Source organism: Narcine bancroftii, chromosome 1 (assembly GCF_036971445.1).
Source record: "Narcine bancroftii isolate sNarBan1 chromosome 1, sNarBan1.hap1, whole genome shotgun sequence".
In the NCBI taxonomy this organism is placed as follows: domain Eukaryota; kingdom Metazoa; phylum Chordata; class Chondrichthyes; order Torpediniformes; family Narcinidae; genus Narcine; species Narcine bancroftii.
The window spans coordinates 106,949,354-106,972,733 of NC_091469.1; the positions used below are offsets into that span (position 1 = coordinate 106,949,354).

A 23,380-nucleotide genomic window follows, 5' to 3' on the forward strand; every position below is an offset into this window, starting at 1 on the left:
CTGTCAGGAGAAATTAAAGCTGAAGGAATGGTAATAGGAGTAAAGGACGAAAAGTGTAGTACAGATGAGGAAACGAGATACGATCCACCATGGGAGGAAAGTAAAAGGAAAAGACTCGGGAGGAAAAAAAATAGACATGCCTACCTGGACATAGTTAGAACAAAAGAGAAAGATGTGAAACAACTAAACTATGGCCGAAAAGATTATCTTAGAGATGAACGTGACCAATATACCTTTGACCCTGAGACATTGGAAACTGATAGGGACAGTGACAGTGACAAAGAGTCAGAACAAGGTGGGATAAATAAATGCATGCCAAGAGTAAAGAAGGAGCAGAAATCCCCAAAATTGAGATATCAATGCCCATTACTGATCACGGGACGGGGAACTCAAAAATATGTACCCTGGTCACGAATGGACTTAGAGAGTTTAATGAAAAAACTACCTCCGTTGAGTAATGGGGCTAGTCCATGGATTTCTTGTTTTGAGCGAGAAACCTGCCAAGAACAATTAGCACTCGCAGATGTCAGAACTATCATGATAAAATTAAAGGCAGAAGGGGCCCTGAAGCAAATAGAGAAAATTGTAAGAAGCAGTAAATTGGGGGATGAAATAGAATTTAACCCACTTCAGAATAAATTTTGGGAAGCACTTAGAGAAACATTTCCTACACCCTATAGTTTGGATGCCTTGGTAACCCTTCAACTAAAGGAAGGAGAGACTGCACACGAGTATTTCACTCGAGCATGGGACTTATGGGAAACAGGGACTGGAGAAAGACCCGACCACAGCCCCTTAGGAAGGGCTCACTTTCGTAATGGGATAATAAACGGACTACCTGCTACGGTTCAAGCAAAATTAAGGGACATTGTGGGATTAGAGACAATGTCAGAGGATTTGTGGAAAAGACACCTGACACATGCAATCAAACGACATCGTCAATCAGAGCATGCTAAGTCAGAAAGTGCGTCCCAGAAGGAGGTGGACAAAACAACCGATAAATTGGTGAGAGCTATAGAACATATAGGGGTTAAATTAGCGGCCCAACAGATAGTCCCACAGGTCATGGGGCCAGTGATAAATCCGGGACCCCAAGTAAGAAATGGTTGGGAAAGACAGCTAGGTACAATGTATAGAGGGGAACATGCAGTATGCTGGTACTGCCAAAATCCTGGACACTACCAGCGGAACTGTCCGGAGGCTGGGAGAGCAAGGGGAAAAAGATTACCCTCTATTAGAGGCTATCGGGGAAGAGGAGGAAACTTAAGAGGACAAGCAAGGGGTAGGGATGGACACATTGATGGGCCCCAGAGAATCGGGGGGTGGCAGAGTGATCAACAAGTCCAGGCACCTCAGTGTAATGACTATATTGAGGAAGGTGCTGAATTTGATTATTGAAGGTGCCCTGGAGAATCAAAAATCACGCCTCCCTGGGAGCCACCAAAAATTTGGGGGACGGTAAATGGAGAAAAAATTGAATTTATGGTTGACACAGGGGCAGCAGTTACGACAGTGATTAAAAAACCCCCAGGGAGCACATTTTCGGGCAAAACATTATCTACAATAGGATTCTCCGGGATAAGGGAAACACAGCCCTATACAGATAACATCGACATGACATTTGGACGACAAAGGGTTAAAACGCCTGTCCTGGTTGTGCCAAGTTGCCCCATTAATTTATTAGCAAGGGACATTCTTACCAAACTAGGAATAACCATACAATGTTCTGAGAAGGGCCTTCGGTTAACATACCCAGGGGATACAATAAGAAGGGGAGGACAGTTTATAGTAATGACCCCATCTAACGCTTCAGAAGTATTTTCTGGAGTCGGCTACTGTATGATGAACCAGGCCCAGGGCTGATTAAACAGTTTTTTGAGTGGAGGGCCAGTATTCCTCGGTATGGGGATTACCATTATCCACTAGATCCTATGCATGTTACATTAAACTACACCATCCACCCGGACCAGGAATATGAGGAGAGGTGGGACTCTCTAAAAGAAGGGAAGACAGAAACGATACATTGTCCATTTATCTTTGTAGGTAAGGAGGGAATAGCTGCTATGGTTGTCATGACAGAAGAACAAATGGAGTGGTTCTGCTTAGGAGTAGAAAGTGTGCCTCATGTGACCTTGGGTATTGACAAAGATCATCACGCTCGACAGCTGGGTCCGATGGTAAAGGAAGCGATAGGGTGTGAATACAGGCAGACAGAAATCCCGGGATATTCCACCTCGGAGGGAGGAAAATTTGTCAGACTGAATATTGAAGCATGGGACCAGGTTGTGAATGAGAAAGTAGAAAGAGACCGAGCCATAGAAGGAGAAAATATTGATCACAGAGACTCAGACAAATATCTTTCAAATCTGAGTCCACATATATGGACAACGGGGCCCTATGATGTGGGAGTAATAAAAGGAGAGGTATTTCTAGAATTGGCCAACCCCGGGCAGAAACCAATATGGAGAAAACAATACCGCTTGTCGCCCAGTCAGGAGGAGGGTATTAAAGGAACGATAGAAGGGTTAATGGAGTCAGGGGTTTTAAGGGCGGCACCTGACAGTATGTGGAACACGCCCATCATGCCTGTTCCCAAACAGGGTAGAAAAGACTGGAGGATGGTACACGACCTCCGGGAGATTAACTTGGCTACCAAGACCATCGGGAGACCAGTCCCAGACCCATATGTAGCACTTAGGGCTCTGAGTCCGGAGCACGAATACTATACTGTCATTGATCTGGCAAACGCATTCTTCTGCTTGAAATTAGCTGAGGAATGCCAAGACTGGTTCACTTTCACTTACCAAGCACATCGGTACACATACACTAGATTACCTCAGGGTTATAAGGACAGTCCAGGACTGTTCAATCAGGCCCTTAGCGAAATCCTAATGAAATTAAAGCTCCCGGAAGATGTTACACTGATTCAGTATGTAGACGACCTACTATTAGCAGGGAAAACGCCACATGAGTGCCTGACAGGGACAGCAGTTTTACTCAAGGGGTTAGGCGAGGCTGGATTTAAAGTAAAAAGGTCGAAATGTCAGATCGGAAGGAGGGTGGTAACTTTCCTAGGAAGACTCGTGGGTAAAAACGGTACGGCCATGTCTGAGGCACATAGAGAAATGATACTAGGGTATCGAAAACCTACTACAGTACAAGACATGCTGGCATTCTTGGGGCTTTGTGGGTATAGTCGAACATATGTTCCAGGATATGTGAGTCTAACCCAAGGTCTGAGGGAAATGGTCACAGAAATAGGTCACCGGAGGCTTAAAGAACCAGTCAGGTGGAATGTAGAACGTGAAGCGGTTTTTCTGCGTGTCAAACAAGAACTGGGAAGAACGATCAGCCTGGCTAATCCAGATTACAGTAAAGAATTCTACTTGGACGTGGCTGAAACTGAGAGCATTGTTAGCTCAGTACTGTATCAGAGAGATAGAGGAAGAAGGAAAGTACTAAATTACTATAGTTGCAGACTGGATAATGTAGAGAGAGGAAAAGCCCCATGTCTCCGTTACCTCGCAGCAGTAGCTAGAACGATACAAAAAACCGCGCATATTGTTCTCTGTCATCCCCTAGTTGTTAATACAGACCACAGTGTCTCAGCCCTTTTAATGTCTAATGCTTTCAGCTTTTCGGCCAACAGATCCATTAAGATGGAGGACGCCCTTAAGGGTCCTCACATCACCTTCAGGTCACCCAGGGACAACTATTCCAACATGGCTAGAGGATTGAACTCGGGGTTTATGGAGACGCATGACTGTGTAGCAAGAGTCAAGGTAGATTCCAAGCTGAGGGAAAAGCTATTTGAGGAACCCATGGAGGAGGTGGACTGGGAGTTATTTACAGATGGTAGTTGCCATAAAAATTCTGAGGGTAATGCGGCGGGTTATGCAGTGGTAGGATGGGAGGATGAGGCACCCTATCTAGTAGAGTCCTCTATTATTCCCCAACCGGCATCAGCTCAGTTAGCAGAAGTGATAGGGCTCATACGAGGATTGGAGCTTAGCGAAGGTAAAACAGTTAATATTTATACTGACTCTGCATATGCTTGGAGTGCAGTACATATTGAAGCACCAGGCTGGCTAAGAAGGAATTTTCGGACTGCTGCCGGACAAAACGTCCGTCATGATCTGGTTTTACGGAGACTGGTCAGGGCGGTCATGCTTCCCCGGGCTCTGAGCCTAATTAAGGTGGCGGGCCATTCCCCAGATAACACAAAGGAAGGGAAGGGAAACACGGCGGCTGACAGGGCAGCCAAACAGGTTACTGGTTATCATGAACATATACAGGGGATGATTTTGAGGTCCCATAACAAAAAAAATGAATCTGAAACTAAGGAGACTTGTAGCAGATTGAATGACTACACAGATGAGTTTTGTGGAGGAAGAGTGCTGTACAACTGGCTCCCCGCTAACTGGGATGGTCGGTGTGCTCTAGTAACCCTTAATGCGCCAGTGCTGATTGTCAAAATGCAGGAGGGAGACGAGGATTCCCTAGAATTGCGCCACACAGAGAGTTGGCTGTGGAGAAAAAGGAGGAGTGTTGGACTCTTGGGGCCGGGAGGAAGGAACCCTGATGGGGTATGGATTGATGCCATTGGCCAAGCCCGGAATATTCCGGACGAATTTAAATTAGCCGATGAGATTGCAGCTGGGTTTGAAAGCTTTCCTGTTTTTAGTGCAATATTTCCCATCACTGTAAATAAGAATGTTAATAGGATCAACCTTATTCACTATAATGTCCAGCGCCTTGCAAATTTGACCAGGGACGTTGTTGAGGCAATACATCAACAACTGTCAGAAACTTCCCTTATGACACTTCAGAATAGGATAGCGATTGATATGGTCCTGGCAGAGAAAGGTGGAGTGTGTGCTATGTTTGGAGATCTATGCTGCACTTCTATCTCTAATAACACAGGGCCAGATGGATCACTCACTAAGGGGTTAACGAAACTTAGGGCATTGGCGAAAGAATTAAAAGCCCAGTCTGGAGTCTCCAATCCTGTTTTATCCTGGTTACAGGGAGTGTTTGGGAGATGGAGCACATTGTTAGGACAACTTTTGCTGGGTTTGTTCATTTCTGTATCAATTTTTATCACTTGTGGCTGTTGTTGTATTCCATGCATTCGAACGCTGGTCACGAGGACCATAGAGAAAGCCTTTGCTGACCGTGATGAACTGCCTCCGAAATATCAAGCTGTGCAGGCTGTGGAGCAAGACTATCTCACATTACAGGAGGCGGAGAAAGTTGCTGAGATCGATCTGGAGTCTGAAGGGGAATGTGATGGGAAGGAGGGATTGTGAATTAGATTGTTACACATATAATTTTAACCTTGCTTGTAACCTAAATATTATAACCTTGATTGTAGAACAAATATTATAACATTGATTGTAACACAAACATTATTAATCAGATTGTAGAACAAGTATTATGAATTAGATTGTAGACCATATGTTAACTTGGGAATTTACTAATGTACGGGGGGTTAGCTAGTTTTTTGCTTGGGGGAAAATGGGATGAAACTTGTAAACGGGCAATGGGATCGGGGTGACGGATGGGGGGTGTACGCAAAGGAGGGTTGGGGGAGCCCTCGCCCACCAGCCGAACTACCCTGTGAACAGAACCCGTATAGAGCTTGGCAATAATAGGCGAACTAATGTAACGCGGTGGTAGCATAGTCAGGGCGAGATTGTCCTCTAAAGAGGACAAAGGAGGGATTGTAAGGTAAAACATCATGAGATGGGAATGTGTAGGGAGTTACCCTGTACAGGGCAGTAACAAGAAGGGGAGGTGTCCTTGTACTCCTGTTAGGTAAAACATCATGAGATGGGACCGGAGAAGGAGTCACCCAGTACTAAGGAGTAACAGAATGCATCCTTGTACTTACAAGATAAGAGAGACATTGATGGATTGAGAGGCAGGAAGCTAGCAGGGAAAGGATAGCAACAGTTTTAGTCATTGGACAAGTAATGATATGATGATGTTCTAAGCATGTATCCAAGGGTATAAAAAATCACCATTTTGCTGATAACGGCAGAATGCATTCTCCGACTAACTTTGTTAGTCGCAAGTGTTACAATCCGGTAATAAAGAACAAAGAACCCTGATTTCGACTCAGCCTGGTGTTTGTCTCACTCATTCATGAACAAAGCAGACCTAACAGAGGTTAGTCTGGAAGATTCAGATGCTAGGTATTCATGCTGAAGTAGTGAACAGGATTCAACATTGCTGCACAGGAGAAGCCAAAGATTAGAGGTGGATGATTATTTCTCAGACTGGAGGCCTGTGACTAGTAGTGTGCTTCAGGGATCAGTGCTGGGACCATTGTTGTTTGTGATCTATATCAATGATCTGGATGATAATGTGGAAAATTGGATCAACAAGTTTGCAGATGACATTAAAATAAGAGCAGTGGTTCTCAACCTTTTTCTTTCCACTCACATACCACTTTAAGTAATCTCTATGCCATCTGTGCTCTGTGATGAGTAAGGGATTGCTTAAGGAGGCATTGAATGGGAAGGGAATGTTGAGAATCACTGCTCTAGATCCAATTGTTACTGAAATACTTTGCTTGAGAAATATTGTCATTTGCCCATTTCCTTTGGAGTTATTAAACCATGCACATAATGAGTCAATTAGGTATGATTAAAACAGTGGTTTTCCATCTTTTTCTTTCCACCCACATACCACCTTAAGCAATCTCTTACTAATCACCGAGCACCTATGGCATAGGGAATACTTAAAATGGTATGTGAATGGAAAGAAAAAGATTGAGAACCACTGGATTAGAGGTATTGTGGACAGCAAAGAGGGTTTTCAAAACTTGCAGAGGGATGTGGACCAGATGGAAAAATGGGCTGAAAAATGGCAGATGGAATTTAATGCAGAAAAGTGTGAGGTGTTGCATTTTGGAAGGTCAAATGAAGAAAGGAGATACACGGTAAATGGTAGGGCACTGAGAAGTGTGCGGTAGGACAGAGGGATCTGGGAGTACAGATACATAATTCCTTGTAAGTGGCATCATAGTTAGATAGGGTTGTAAAGAGAGCTCTTGGCATATTGGCCTTCATAAATCAAGTATTGCGTATTGGAGTTGGAACGTTATGGTAAAGTTGTATAAGACATTGATGAGACCACATTTGGAATATTGTATGCAGTTTTAGGTCACCTAACTACAGGAAAGATATCAATAAGATAGAAAGAGTGCAGAGAAGAGTTTCGAGGGTGTTACCTAGACTTCAGGAATTGAATTACAGGGAAAGGTTAAAGTTTAGGAGCGTGGAATGAGTTGCCAACCGAGGTAGTGAATTCAGGCTCAAATTTAATATTAAAGAAGAATTTGGAGAGGTATATGAATGGGAGAGGTATGGAGAGCTATGAAGTGGGTGCAGATCCGTGGGACAAGGCAAAAAAAATTGCTTCAGCATGGACTAGAAGGGCTGAAGGGGTCTATTTCTGTGAAGTAGTGTTCATTGGTTTGATGGTTCTATAAGGCTAACCATTGACCGGAGAGAGGAGTGCTTACACCTTGGTTTGAAGGGTGCAGGTCAATAAACTGCTCAATCTCCAGCACCTCCAGAGCAAGCTGTAGACATGGCTAGCCTTGGGACTCCAAACTGCCCCCTGGGAGATTGGCCCTTTCACCCCAGGACACCATTTGGAAACTAGGCTTGTCACTCTCAGCTACGTTAAGGTGCAAAGTCAGATGAATTGATTGGACAATGGCGTTTGTGACACCAGGCCACAATGGGAATAGACAGGCTATTGGCTGCGCAGGCTTGCAGCATTATGTCCAGCAATGGCATCACAGGTAGATCAGGTTGTAAAAGGAGCTTTTGGCACATTGGGTTTCATAAATCAGAGTATTAGAGTTGAGATGAAGTTGTACAAGACCAAATTTGGAGTTTGGTGTGCAATTTTGGTCACCTAACTACAGGAACAATACCTTTGCACTTTATTGATTTTTTTTCTCCCTGTATTGCAGTCAGTTTATTTACATTTCTTTTTGTTGAATATAGTTTTTTTTTGCACTTCCAATAAGTGGTAATCCTGCCTACCCTGCAGAAAAAAAAGAATTTCAGTGTTTTATGTGTTGTCATGTATGTACTCCTCCGACAATAAGACCGAAAGAGTGTAGAGGAGATTTACAAGTTCCTTGCCGGAACTGGAAGAATTGAGCTACAGAGAAAGATTATACAGGTTGGGGCTTTATTTATAAAGGTATATAAAGTTATGATGAATATAGATAGAGTAAATGCAAGCAGGCTTTTTCCACTGAGGTTAGGAGAGATTAAAAACTAGAGACCATGGGTTAAGGGTGAAAGGAGAAAAGTTTAAAAGGAACATAAGGAGGAACTTCTTCACACAGAGAGTGGTGAGAACATGGAACAAGCTGCCAACTGAATTGGTAAATACAGACTCAATTTTGACATTCAAGAAAAATTCAGATAGGTTTATGGACAAGATGGGTATGGAGGGGTATGGTCAGTGGGACGAGGTAGAAGGGCTAGACTAGAAGGGCTGAAATGTTTGTTTCTATGCTGCAGTGTTTTATGGATGTTGGGGGAGCAGGCTTCGGAAAGACCAGGCAGAGGGAAGGTTGGGAGAGAAAGGGTAGGTGGAGAAAAATGATATTGGCAACAGCGAGAGACAAACGATGGGTGTCAGGTGTGGTTCACTGTGAATTTAAAGTAGAACAAAGAATGTAGAGGATCAGAGATCCTTCTGGTCATCACACTGCCCCTTATTTATCACTTCCCTGGGATAGCACAACTCCATCCCTACTGTTATATTGTCACTGCAGAAGCCTCTGAGCAGGAGTTGGTAGGGAAGAGAGAATTTTAACTACCGTACTTGATGGAATATAAGACCCACAGCCATATGAGCAGCCCCTCGCCCCCCCCAGCAGGGACTGTTAGGAACTTTTAAGAATGTAAAACATTTTAGTGTAGAAGTTTTAGTGCATTTATGAGTAAAGCAGGTCCATGTTATAGTGTATCTACAGGTAAGCAGGTCTCACAAGACCTGGCCTTGGTGGCAGCCATGTTGTAATTGGCATTTCACTGAGAGAAAATGCTAGGACGAACAGGTATGCGTTCCTTTATGTCAAAGATAGTGACAGCAGCAACGGCAGCACTCAGTGGGGGGGGGGGGGGGGGTGTGTGCTTGGGAGGGTTTAGGGTTATGGTCGGGGGGGGTAGGGTTAGGGGTGACAGTGGCAGCGCTCAGGGGGCTAGGGTTAGGGGTGGCAGTGGTGCACTCAGGAGAGGTTAGGGTTAGGGGCTGTGCTCGGGGAGGGTTAGGGTTAGAGGTGGTGGCGGCACTTGAGTGGACCTTCAACTGGCACCCCAGGGCCTGAGAGGATCCCTCCCACCCTGATACTGGGGCCTGAGGAATATCAGACAGACAGCAGGGAATCCCTCCCTCCGTGATACCGGGGCCGGACGGTAATACCATGCCCTCCAAAATGTCACCTTCACATATAAGACCCAGGGGCTTTTTCATTTAGGTAAAATGGGGTGTTTTATATGCCATCAAATACGGAAGGCTGACGAGCTGATAAAGAGAAGAGGAAAGCATCTACAATGAAAGTTAGTATGGTGTTTGTGTATTCGGAGGTGCAAAACCTTAGTAATAACCTCCTGGAGACTTACTTCACTTTGTGGACGCGACGTTCACGTAGAACAGTCTCCCTCTCCTTCTCGCCAATCTCTCTTTTCTCCTCTGACTCATTGGTGGAGGCTGCTTTCTGCCTGTGCCTTCGTCGCCTCTCTGCTCCCTCGGCATGATGGCTCCTGCTGACTGCCTCACCTTCCCGCCCTCCTGATCGAGAGCCATCTTTGGCCCGGCTGCGCCTCTCGCCCTTGGTGCCATTTGCCTCCCGATGCTGCTGCTCCGTCCCATGTCGGTGAGACCGATGGCGCCTGTGTTCCCTCTCGGGAGCATCATCCAGCGAGCTCTGTGCATGGTGATGCCTTCTTCCTCCTTCACGGCTCCTGCTTCGCTCCCCCTTCCCTTCCTTTCCCCTCTCGTCCCGTTCTTTCTCTGTTTCCTTGCTGTGGCTCCTGTGGGAGCATCGTTGGTCATCTTTGCTGTTGGCCCTTGGTTCCCCAGAGTCCAGGGCACCGTCTCCCTTGTCCTGCTCACCTAGCTTGTCTCGGTGTCGATGGGAACGTCTTGGTGCCTCACTGCTCTCGGGCTGGACCAGCCTCTCTTGCTCCCCCTCCTGGCAGTCACTGGGGCGGACCTTGTCAGCGCTCTTCCTGGTGCTGTTCCTGGGCTCCACCACTAAAGGCCGATCCAAGTGTGTTTTCATATCAGGGCGGATCTGATGGGATGAGACATACATTCTCCGCTGCTCATCATCCAGCTCATTGAAGAGAGCCTCCTGACTAGTAAGAATGTGCTGTCTTCTCAGCTGGGAAGTCCTCTGCTCCCAAACAGACATGGACTTGAACGACTTTTGCTGATCTTTTCTGCAAATGACCAGAAGAAAAAAAAATTCTGTTATACTTTCACTGAATCCAGCTAGGAAATCATTCAGCTTAAATCTCTTCTGATTTGAATGTCTGACTGCAAAGCATTCAAAACAGAGCGGTAAAGACAGCATAAATTTGCTTGGGTCAAAGGTTGCTCAGATGATGCTACCACAGAGATACATGCATTCTCCATCACCAAAATTCAAGTGCACTGGACAAACCAGAGATTGTCACTGCTGGGTCTGAACACCACACTCCAGTGTGGTTCTCTGGTCATTTCTTCTTCTCTGCTTGCATTAATAAAAGAACCTCTCTCTTGGAACAAGTGAAAGGTAGTCAAGGTTTATATAACCAACAGCACCAAACCCAAAGTCAACACACAACATTTCCTCCTGTAAAGCACAAGGATTTAATGTCCTGACAGCAGTATGTCCTGTCAGAGATTACCGGATGAACATTCTAACTCAGAAGTAGAATCACATTTGCCACCAAGGTGAAGGGAAACACCACACATACAAAACAAACACACACACACACACACACACCCCCACACACCCACATCCCCATGTGCACATACCCGCACACATGCTCAGACGCACATATGCTCAGATGTGCCCGCACATCCATACACTTGAAATGGCACAAGGAAAGCAGCATTGAAATGAGACAGTGAAAGGGCCACTGCACATCACCCACAGAGAGTTTCGGATGAAAAGTAACACTTTCAACACCTGAAACATATAATGCTCTTGCTGGCCTACACTTTAGAAAGGTGAAGCATTGTGCCAACAATTTGGAATAATTCCATAAAATAACAAAAGGATTTATGCTTAGTTTGAAGTATATGGTGCTAAAAGGGATACAAACTGAATGTGGGTTCAATTTTAACATTTAAGAGGAATTTAGACAGGTATGTGGATGGGAGAGGTTTGGAGGACTATGGACTAGATGTAGGTCAGTGGGACTAGGCAACAAAAAAAAATGGTTCACCACAGATGAGAAGGGCTGAGGAGCCCTTTTTCTGTGCTGTAATGTTCTATGGTTCGAAATGAATACTGCTGAATTAAAGACCCTCACAAACTATATTTTAGGATCTCTTTTGCACTCCTTCTAAACGTTCTATGATGCCTGTAGTATGTATTGTACACAGACAGAATACTATATGTTTCTTAATTTAAATCACAGCAGTGAAAGATCACATGCTAAATTTTGATGCCTGGCACAAAATTTAAAATTAAATTAAATACAGTATTAGGATTTTTTCTCTCTCCCAATTTAAGCAAAAATGTTACCAGACCTTGAAAGTACACCATGCAATATAATTTGTTGATTATCTTGATGTTAATTCTTTCCCACTATATTTATCCAGGCATTAACCCATTCAAAATTAATGAGCTCACCAAATATTAATTAAGCTAGTGCTTCAGTGCTATTTGCACTCTCCTTTTTAACAATTTGGCTGAAATCAAATTTAGCATAAAGATTCTAAATAGAATAAAGATTTATTTCAAGATTATTTTTGTTATTGAATTCTCCTATATATCAGCAATTTCAGTCACTATTTTTAATGCATTTTAAATCAAATTGATAGATTCTTATTGTTAAAACTGTAACAATATTATTAACATCATGTTATGGGGTTCACAAAATTAAAATCCTTCTGTTACAGATGGTAACTTGAATGGAACAAAGGTTTCAACTTTTGGTTGTAAAAGAAATACAATTCTGTAGCATTTCTGTTAATTAAAATGCAACTATGAAATTATGATCCTCTTTTGTTTCCCTTCCTCTGACTGTAAGGGGAGCCAGGCAATTTCTGCTAACGGCAAATCTTTGTCTGGCTTATGGCAGACTAAAGGCAATTTTGTGCAATATTACATCTCTTCTTTTACATGACAATAAAAGAATCTTGAATCTTGTATGTTACACACAAATGGGTAATTTTATTTCTATTATCTCTGTTTGCCTGACAACATGAAATGTTGACCTTGTTCAAGTTGAAATGTTACACAATTCAATACAGAGAGGTCAAAGGAGCATTATAAAGTGCAAATGGGTTGAAATGCACATTGGATGGAATTAACACAAAGGACAGAGCGAAGAGTGGAAGAGCAACATCCGCAATGTGTACAACAGCTGCTCTTGGGTTAAATGGTGAATGAGGCTAAATGAAGGGATTACCACATAATATTGTAACAGAGAGCAGACTCACGGTGAATTTACGCTGGAGACTGACGAGCTGCGAGATAGAGCACCTCGATTTTGCTTTACAAAACTGCACATGCAAAAAAAGATGAAACAAAAAATACATTGGGAAAAGATCAACAGGCTCCATCAGATTCACAGGGAGGCTTGCATTTGTCTCCTGCTCCACCTCTAACCTGAGCCGTTATTGTGGTAAAAAACTGCTGCAAAAAAACAACAAATCAATGTTTTACCCTTTACATCATCCTGCTACACAAGCACAGCATGACCACTGCCACAGAACCTTCCATCAACTGGACACGCGCCACTTTGTACAAACCTTTCTGGCATCACAATGTGAAACAGTGTGACGTAGAAGACTGACAAGGTTAAATCAAGATGAAGAAGGGTTGGGCTTTATCACACCAATGATGGGAAAGAGCTAACATATTATTTGTATAACAACCACTTGCTACTTTGTGGACATAAGAGATACACAGGGAGCAGAATCAACCTGCTTTCTAATCAGATGGAAAGCAAGGGCAAAAAAAATGAAAGCACTCAATAAATGAAATGCCCAGTAAACCAGCACACAGTTTGGACTAAGATTGGCAAAGGTACTGCTGGGGGGACGTTTGCATAGCTGAATATTTGGCTGAATTTTTGTCTACGGTGATAAATTAGATGCTTTCCAATATTGGTTTTCTGAACTCTGCCATTAAGCTGAGGAAGAATTGACATGGATAAATTAAATGCTCACAGGCCCAAAATTTATTTTGTTGCCAATCAAACAATGTTTGAGTAAATGTTTTCCCAGCCACTCACTGGCCAGTTGTAATAACCTGAATGCATTTATACAAGCAAGTCTGCAGATGCTGGGGTCGAGTGCAATGAACAAAAGTGCTGGAGATTCTCAGCAGATCAGGCAGCATCCAGTGGAAGGAAAAGGGAGCCAAGGTTTTAGGCCTGGGCTGTGACAAATGCAGAGGGCACATCTACAGATTGTCCACTACACTTGCCAACACACTTCAATTTGCTCCATATCAGCAAAAGTGATGCCGATTAATGATCAGAGAGAAATAATGAGATAATTATTTCAAGGCATTGTTAACCAAACACAAGTATTGGGGCCACTTCTTTTAACATTTTATGTTAATAATTTGGATTGTGGAATGAATAGCTTTGTGGGTGCTTGTAAATGATGCAAAGATAGGTGGAGGGGCAGGTAGTGAGGAGGAAACAGACAAGCTGCAGAAAGACATAGATCAGGAAAATGGGCAAAGGAATGGAAAATAAAATGAAATGATGGAAATTGTATGCTCAGGCACTTTGGTAGAAGGAATAACAAGGCAGTCTATTATTTGGATGGGGAGAAAATCAGAATTCGGAGGTGCAAAGGGACTAGGGAATTCCTGGGGAGGACACCCTAAGTGTTAACCTTCAGATTGAGTTAGCAGTGAAGCAGGCGAATGCAATGTTGGCATTCATATCGAGAACAATGAGATACAAGAGCAGGAATGTCATTTTGAGGCTTTATAAGGCAATGGTGGAGGCACATTTGGAGTACGGGTACAGTTTTGGGCTCTATATTTAAGAATTGGATTGGAGAGGGTTCAGAGAAGATTTGCAAGAATGATTCCTAGAATGAAGGGATTAGCATGAGAAGAACATTTGACAGTTATTGGAGTTCAGTAGAATAAGCGGAGACCTCATATAAGCATTTTGAATATTGAAGGGCCTTGTCAGAGTAGATGTGGCAAAGTCGATTCTCATTGTAGGGGAGTCAAGAACAAGGGGCCACAACTTCAGGATTGAAGGACACCCATTTAAACAGATGTGGAGGAATTTCTCTGGAATTTGCTACCATGGACTATTGTGAAGGCCAGGTCATTGGGTGCTTTTAAGGAAAATGCTGATAGCTATCTGAATAGTCAGAGTATCAAAGGTTATAGGAGAAGGCAGGGGAGTGGGGCAGAATTGGAGGAATAAATCATCTCATAATGGAATAGTGAAGCAGGCTCGATGGGCTCTATAGGTTATTTCTGCTCCTATATCTTATGGTCTATATCAAGTCTATGTACCACCTCATTCACTAAACTGACCTTCCTCACACAATAGTACTTGTACAGTTTGGTCTATTTTAAGTCTATTACAAGCATACGAAACATTGAAGTGTAACATGTCATTGCAAATTCATTTTCTGCATTCTCACTTGAACATATTCCCTGCTGATCTTGGTGCAGTCAGTGACGAACATGGTGAAAGGTTTCACCAGGACATTGTAACCATGGGAAAGTAGTATCGGGGCTACTGGAATCCATCAATACAGGCTGACTATTGTTGAACCCTGACACAAGAGGCATCAGATGCTGAGTACAAATGAAAATCAGCGGCTAAACATTTTTGGTCAGTTGAATTAATGCTACATGTCAGCATCATTATGCAATTAAACATATTAAATTCAATAAAAGTTCATTTATTGTTGCTCCAATTTCCTGTGTGATACTGCAAATCTGAAATTATCTTTGAGTTCACTTTGAAGTTGTCTATCATAATCCCCATTTTTTCCTTCAGGAAGCAAACCTTTTGAAACAATTGTTCCCCAGTGTAATCAATACCTTTTGTTCCAATTTGATTACAGTGCAACTGACTGGTGTCTTGCTCCTAATAATATTGGAAATTAGCACAAAATAATGAATGAATAGATATATCAGACTTTAAGAAGACCAGAGAACAGAACAGGACCTACATCTCTGATGCCCAAATTAAATTAAAAGTCTGCTGCTTCTCCCTCTTCAAATTCTTCCATCCCCTTCATAATCGTGTGCCTATCTAAAACACTACTATTGAATTTTCTTCCACCACTACTCCTGACAGCTCAATCTAGGCACCCACTACTTTCCGTGTTAGAAACTTGCCCCACACATCTCTTTCAAATTTTCAAACTCCTTAAATCTATGCTCTTAACCATGAGATACCTTCGGCCTGGGGAAAAGATTCTGACTGTCCACCCTATTAATGCTACTCATGATTTTCTCCACCTCCATCCTATTTCTCATCAGTCTCTGACGCTCTACCGGATCCGAGCTTTCAATATCTTCTGGAAGACCTACTATTTTTACATTATTTCTTCAACCTTGATTTTCTAAAAAATCAATCTTCTTCAACAATTCCTTCTTCTGAATCCCCCAATCCACAAAAGAGTCCTCCACTTTTTCCATTTTTTCTCTGTTTTGTTCCACTTGATCTTTACATTCCTAAAAGACTTCTTCAATTTTTTTGAAATGATCCTGTACAGTATCCACTGCCTTTATGCATCTATTAACATCACTTTTAACCACATTCATATCCTTCTTCACAGAAGTCATTTCTTCACAGATATTATTCATTTTAATATAACTTCCTGATTTAAATGTGTCGACATCGTAAAATCGTAAATACAGAATCCAGACCAGGTTCCATTACTCCCTCTTGAGGCCTATCTTCCTTAATCCCAGCCTCCATAAACTCCTCCTGCCTTAATTCCAACACAGCAGGGCTTTCCTCTTCCGCCGCACTTGCCACTCGTCCAGTGTGGCTGCGGGTCTGCACGTCGACCTCGTCAACCCACTGCCGTCTGGGTTCCCCCTCAGAAGTTCCCAAACACGCGATGCACCGCACGTGCAATTTTGATTCGTTGTTTGAGATATCAGGATAGAGAAATGATATCACAGATTGCAGTTCAGAAGGCTCGACAAAATCAGACTCCAATGATGGTTCAGGGCAACAGAGTGTTTTTTTTATGCTGATTTGTGTTAAGAAATTATTAAAAGGCGTTGAGAATTTAATTCAGCTAAAGAAGTATTGTGGAGAAAGGGCTATAAATTTGCTTTTCGTTATCCTGCTGTATTGAAAGTTTTTATGGAAATTTTCAGTCTCAATTCTTTGAGAATGATCATGATGCATTAATTTTTGCTAATTCCTTACCAGATTTATGAGGAAATGGACAGTCACCATTATCGTCTCCTAAAAGGAGGGTAAATGGGAATGGGAAGAATGGGAAAAATGGAAAGAATGGAAAGAAGGTTTCTTGATATTGAAGATCTGGAACAGTCATTGGGATTGGAATCAATGGGTTGAATATGTTTGATTAAGCTCTCTGGAATAGTCTGACTGGGGGGGGGGGGGGTGGATGTCACTGAAGCTTTTGATAGTCATCCGCCACTAGTGGGTTTTACCACACCCAGATTTTTAGAGAGTTACTACATTATTGTAGTTTGTTATTGAGATTTATTTTTTTTGTTTGTTGGGTTTTTTTTATATATACATAAGAGGGGGAGGGTTACTTTATCTATTAGAGTTTTTTTTTAGCAAGGGGAGCAGTATTTTGTAATAGCATGAAGATTGTATTGTTAGGGTAAAGAAATGTCTAATTTGAACTTTGCAACTTTTAATGTACAGGGATTGAATAATCCAATTAAGCGTAAACGTGTATTGGCCAATATAAAAAAAATGAAAGTTGATATTGCTTTTTTGCAAGAAACACATTTGACTGAAAAAGAACATGTAAAATTGAAGAGAGATTGGGTTGGACACGTGTTTGCTTCTTCTTTTAATTCTAAGGCAAGGGGTGTAGTGCTTTTGATCCATAAGAAATTACCATTTGAATTGGAATCATTTATGGAGATTGCTGGGAGGGTTTTGATGGCGAATTGTAACATTTTTGCAGAACCATGGACATTATTGAATATTTATGCACCTAATGTGGATGATGATCGATTTATATCTGAGGGTTTTTTAACATTAAATCCGGGCAATGAAAATATTTTGATTGGAAGAGATTTTAATTGTGTTTTGGATCCTTTATTGGAATGTTAATTCAGTAAGTAGTAATTTTGTAATGTGGGATGCTTTAAAAGCATATCTACGTGGTCAAATTATTAGTTACTCTACAAAAGTAAAAAAACAGTATCCGGCGGAAAGTTTGGCATTGGAGAAGCAAATCGCTGAGTTGGAAAAGGAATTTCAGAAAATGTTACAGAAGATAAGAATGTTGAAATTACGTTATAATACTTTACAAACATATCAGTATGAGCGGTTAATCCAAAGGTCCAAGCAATGTTATTATGAGATGGGTGAAAGGGCTCATAAAGTATTAGCTTGGCAATTAAAAATGGAACAAGTATCGAGAACTATTAATGCTGTTAAAAAGTATTCAATAGTTACCTATAAACCTCATGAAATTAATGACCAATTTTATTCATTTTATCAGAAATTGTATACTTCTGAGGGAAAACAGGATGTTGGTTCCATTGAATCCTTCTTATCTAAGTCTCTGATGCTCTTGAGAGAACAATCCAAGTTTGTCCAACCTCTCCCCATAATTCACGCCCTCTAAACCAGGCAACAACCTGGTAAACCTCTTCTGCAACCCTTTCTAAAGCCTCCAACATCGTCCCTGTAATGGGGTGTCCAGAATTGCAGACATTATTCCAAGTACAGCCTAACCAAAGTTTTACACAGCTGCAACAGGTATTGGAACTGGGATGCAAGAGGGTGCCGAGGACACTAAAGACTTCCTGATCATGTCAGAGGTTCATATATGGAGCTTGGGCTGCTGTTGGTTTGGATGAGACTCTGTGTGGCTGCATGGGCTGTAGCATCATTGGAGATTAATCCATGGAAACACTGTGACTCTGAGGGAACTCTCTTATGCCTTATGGCAGACAAAAATGAAATTAGCACTGCCTTTAATTACATGAAAAATAATTAATCTTGAATCTTGACATGACTTTTATACTCAATGCCCAATAAAGGCAAGCACAGCAGATGCACCTTTACTACCCTATTTAATGTGTGGCCATATTGAATGACATATGGACTTGGAACCCCAGATGCCTCTGCACATCAATACTTTTAAAAGTCTTACCATTAACTCTATACATTCCCAAAGTACATCTCACACTTGCCCAGATTAAACTCCCAACATGGATCCCTGCAGAATACTGCTGGTCACAGACCTCCAGCCCTAACAATGGCCATCTGCCACTACACTCTGATTTCTAAGGGCTAGCCAATTCTGAATCCAAACTATTAACTCACCATGGATCCCATGCATCTATGCCTTCTGAATCAGCCTACTGTGGGGACCTTGTCAAACGCCTTACATGCAAACAACATTCACTGCCCTACCCTCACCTAATACCTTTGTTACCTCCTGAAAATGCTCAAAGTGGTAAAACATGACCTGCCCATCATCAAAACCACATTGACTGTTCCTAATTTGACTATGACTTTTGAAATATGCAGAAATCCTATCCCTTAAGTATCATTTCCAATAGTTTCCCTACCACTAACGTGAAGCTCTCTGGTCTATAATTTCCTGCATTATCCTTTATCCTCTCCTTGAATAAAAGTACAAGATTTACTACTCTCCAGTCCTCCAGGACTTTTCCTGTTGTCAGTGAAGATGCAAAGATCTTTGTCAAGGCCCCAGCAATCTCCTCATTTCCCTCATTCAATCACCAGGGTATTTCCCATTAGGGACAGAAGATATGTCCACCTCCTTCTGGATCTCACAATGTCCCAACACATGTAGAGAATGCTCATGCTCCCTGTCACTGTCCACATCCTTCTCCTTAGTAAACACTGATGCAAAGTATTCACTTAGTACCTCATTCACTTCCTCCAAATCCAAACATAAATTTCATCCTTTGTCCAATCCTCTCCCTGGTCATCTTGTTTTCAATGCAAGCATAAAATGCCTTGGTCGCTTCTTTAATCCTGCTCACCAAGGACTTCTCGTGACCCCTTTTGACTTTCCCAGCACCCTGTTGAGCTCTTTCCTGCAATTTGCATATGCCTCCTTTTTCTTCTTGACTAAGTTCCTGACCTCTCTCGTCATAGGAACATAGGAACATAGGAAGTAGGAACAGGAGTAGGCCAAAAATGGCCCATCGAGCCTGCTCCGCCATTCAATACGATCATGGCTGATCATCATCTCGTCATCCATGGTTCTCTGACTTTACCATCCTTGATCACTATCAGTTGGCCCTTAAACAACTCCCATGTGTCAGTTGCGGGCTTCCCTGATAAAAGCTGCTCCCAATGAACTCCAACCGCCTCCCTCTCCCATCCACAGCTCTTGTCTAATCCCCAATTTAGAGTTTGTCCACAAGTCCCAAGCTTATCCTTGTCCATAGTGATCTTGAAAATTAAGAAAGAGTGATCACTAATCCCATAATGTGGCCCCACTGAAATGCTGATCACTGGCTGGGCTCATTTGCCGCAACAAGGTACAGTCTGGCCCTTTCCTGGTTGGGCTGTCTACGTGCTGCTTCATGGAACTCTCTTGGATGCACTTGAACAATTCTATCCCGTCCCAGCCTCTGGCACTGAGGACGTCCTGGTTATTATTGGAGTACTTAAAGTCTTTGACAACCTTGTTGCTTTTACAACTTTCCATAATCTGTCTACACATCTGGTCCTCCACCTCCCAGTGGTTATTAGGAGGTCAATGGTATAGTCCTAGCATAGTGATTTCACCTTATGGGGAGTGATTTCCTCAGTAGTGGAGCACACCACAAGGTCCTCTCTGACTGAAGCTGTGGCATTCTCTCTGATTAACAATGCTACTCCTTCCTCTCTTTTACTGCCTTCTCTATCCCATCTAAAGTATTGAAACACAAGAACATTCAGCTGCCAATCCTATCCCTCTTGCAGCCACGTCTCAGTAATGGCCACAACATCATAATTCCAAGTTCATCCACCTTACCCACAATGTTCCTTGCATTAAAATAAACACACTTTAGCCCCTCAGTCTCACTGTGATCATTCACCCATTCCTTCTAGTCCTTTCTTTTAGACTTGTTTGTCCTAGCATCTGGCATCGCTTCCACCCTTCCACTTGTTTTCTTGCTGCTCAGGTTCCCACCTCCTGATAATATCATTTAAATCCTTGCCAATCGTGTATTTTTCTTTCATTGATCCCAGCTTGCTCTCTACCCTGCCCCAATTCCTTATTTTCTGCTCTGTGAATGTGGTAACCATTTTGGGAATAAACAGAGCTACAGCTAAGTTGAAAGGCACTGGGACCCATCCACACACTTTTAACACCATCCCCGCCCTTCCTCAACACACAGTCTCCTGGAATTACACAAAGCTTGGTCCTTCCCAACACCTTACGAGAATCTTGAAAACACCCTCCTCAAACTTTATGCGAAGTCCCAAGAGCCTGCTAGGCTGACAGCATGCTCTCATCCCCGATCCTTCTTGTTCAGATTCTCCAAGTGAACCCTTGGGAGGATTGTAGGGAATCGATACTCACCCCTCTATGGTTTCAATATCACTTACCTGCCCAAGAAAATAATCGTCCTGCCAGATTTTGGGTAACAAAACCTTGGAGGACAATGCTATCTTGATCTTGGTCTCATCCATTGTGCAGTTTTCTGTCAGGAGTTATAAAACACCTACACACTTGTTCAGTTTCTTTTTATGCTTCTTATGCAAGTGTACTGGGACTAATCCAGGGGAAAACAATAATAACTCAATAGTACCATAAAGCCATTAAATATAGGAGCAGAAGTAGACAATTTAGCCTGTTGAATCGCTCAACTATTCCATCATAGCTAATCTATTCTGCCACTTAGCCCACTTCCTGCCTTCTCTGCATAACCTTTGATACCTTGTTATTTGGATTTTGAAATTTTTTATCCATCCAGCTAATAGCCTATCCTTTCATTCCTTCTACCAAAGTGCATGAGTATACATTTTGCAGAATTGTATTTCATTTGATACTTATTTTCCCATTCTCCTTATCTGTTTCCCACTGGCCCATTGGTCTAACATTTTTGAACTTAAATGATGGCAAGAGGATTTATAAAGTAAAACAGATTGTAATACCAGTACTCTGAACTTACGCTGCGATGGACAGATTTGTTGCAGATATTGGGCTGACATCTGCTACCTCCATTGCCTTTTGGATGGTATTTTTCTGGATATTGGCTTCCTCCATTTCTTCTTCATCCTGAAGGAGGAAACAATGGAAGACTAAAACACATACTGCCTGGCTCAGAGCCTTATCTATTTTATTCTGACTGGTGTGATCTGTTACTTAACAGACAGACTTTTCAAAGTGTGAATATTGCAATGACATTTTTCTCTCTTCCCAGGGCTAATTGCAAAATGGGTTACTAAAAGTTATAAAGTTTTGACAGGTCAATTAAAACAAAGGATTTTAACTGGTAGAAACTTGGCATAAAAAGCACCATCAAGGAGGGTGGAAATTTTATTGCGTGTTTCACAAGGAGATAGATTTAAATAAAAACTCCCAAGTGGCAATTAGATCTCCACTTAATCAGGAAGGATATAGCAGAGATCATATAAAAGTGGGGGTTCTGGTCTATTTATACAGCCCTTTTTGGCAGCTGGCTTGTACACGACGTGACTTTCTCTGTGTACATCAAAGTAAGCAAGTCCTGTCTCCAGGTTCCGCCACATTCTGCAGGGAACGACTGTTCACATGGCATCTGTACAATGTCATAGTCCTTCCTCTCTGTAGTCAGAAGAAACATGGGTCATTGTGAGCAGCACTGATTTAAGGGAAAACTGAAGTGTGGAATGAGGGCTGGGCCAACCTATCACAATCCTCAGCCCAGGCCTGCAGACAGCAGAACAACATTCATTAATTGGGTGTAATAGGGTAGCACAGTCAAATTGGCTCCAACACACTTTTTGGCTTCCTATCGGCTTCTGAAACCTGCATACTAACGGCATAATTTGTGAAGATGGACTCCCTGGTACTTTTGAACTCCAACTTTCTGTCGCTCACTATCTGAAAGACAAGCCACTTGTCTCTTCAATGACGATAACCTGAAAGCTCAAGAAAACCTCAGAGCCAAATACAATAAAAATAATCAAGTATGTCTGATTGGTTAATTTTTGAGCAATAATAAGCTTTTCTTTCCATTTACAACATTAATCAGAGTAATGTGTTCCTTAATAGGATATTAGCATTTACCGATACAACCAAAACACATGGAGCTGAGCCTCTGAGCTGTTACTGTATACAAAAAAAGAGAATGACTTAGTGTGCAAACCTTTGTGAGTTCTTGTGCATTTGCCAGGTTGTCGACAGCAATGGCCAGGAAGACATTGAGAAGGGTATCTGTTCACAATAAAGCTCAGGAAATACATTTCACACCAAATCAAAGCAGAGCAAAATGCACCACAGCACACTACTCCTCTCTCTTACTCACTTGTACATTCGTGTTTGATGGGTGGAAATCATCCATAGCTCAGTTGACGCAGATTACTTGACTCCACACATCAACAGCAGGAAGAACATCTATCAGTACAGCCTGCTGGGTCTACACCAACCATGGTGTTCCAATTTATTTAAATTTAGACATACAGCTCAGTCATATGGCCTTCTGGCTCTCAAACCCACTCCTCCCAAATACACCAATTAATCTTGAAACCCTGTATGATTTGGAGGGTGGGAGGAAATGAGCACCCAGTGGAAACCAACGAAGGATACGGGGAGAATAGACAATAGACAATAGGAGCTGGAGTAGGCCCTTTGGCCCGTCGAGCCAGCACCGCCATTTTACAGATCATGGCTGATCACTATCATCAGTACCCCTTTCCAGCCTTATCCCCATAACCCTTAACAAGCTCCTTATAGACAGCAGCGAATTTGAACCTGGGTCCAATAGCATTGTGATAACTGCGCC

The 23,380-nt window shown here is 42.4% G+C and overlaps 1 protein-coding gene across 1 annotated transcript in view; it reads right to left on the bottom strand.

The window, feature by feature from the left end:
- Positions 1-23,380, bottom strand: part of LOC138762259 (probable voltage-dependent N-type calcium channel subunit alpha-1B) — a 927,445-nt gene that overhangs the window by 229,598 nt on the left and 674,467 nt on the right. The window contains exons 19-21 of the mRNA XM_069935943.1: positions 22,745-22,812; positions 21,566-21,672; positions 9,660-10,481 (exon numbers count right to left, since the gene is read on the bottom strand). Coding sequence (XP_069792044.1) covers positions 9,660-10,481; positions 21,566-21,672; positions 22,745-22,812 — 997 coding nt within the window. The remainder of the gene's footprint in view (positions 1-9,659; positions 10,482-21,565; positions 21,673-22,744; positions 22,813-23,380) is intronic.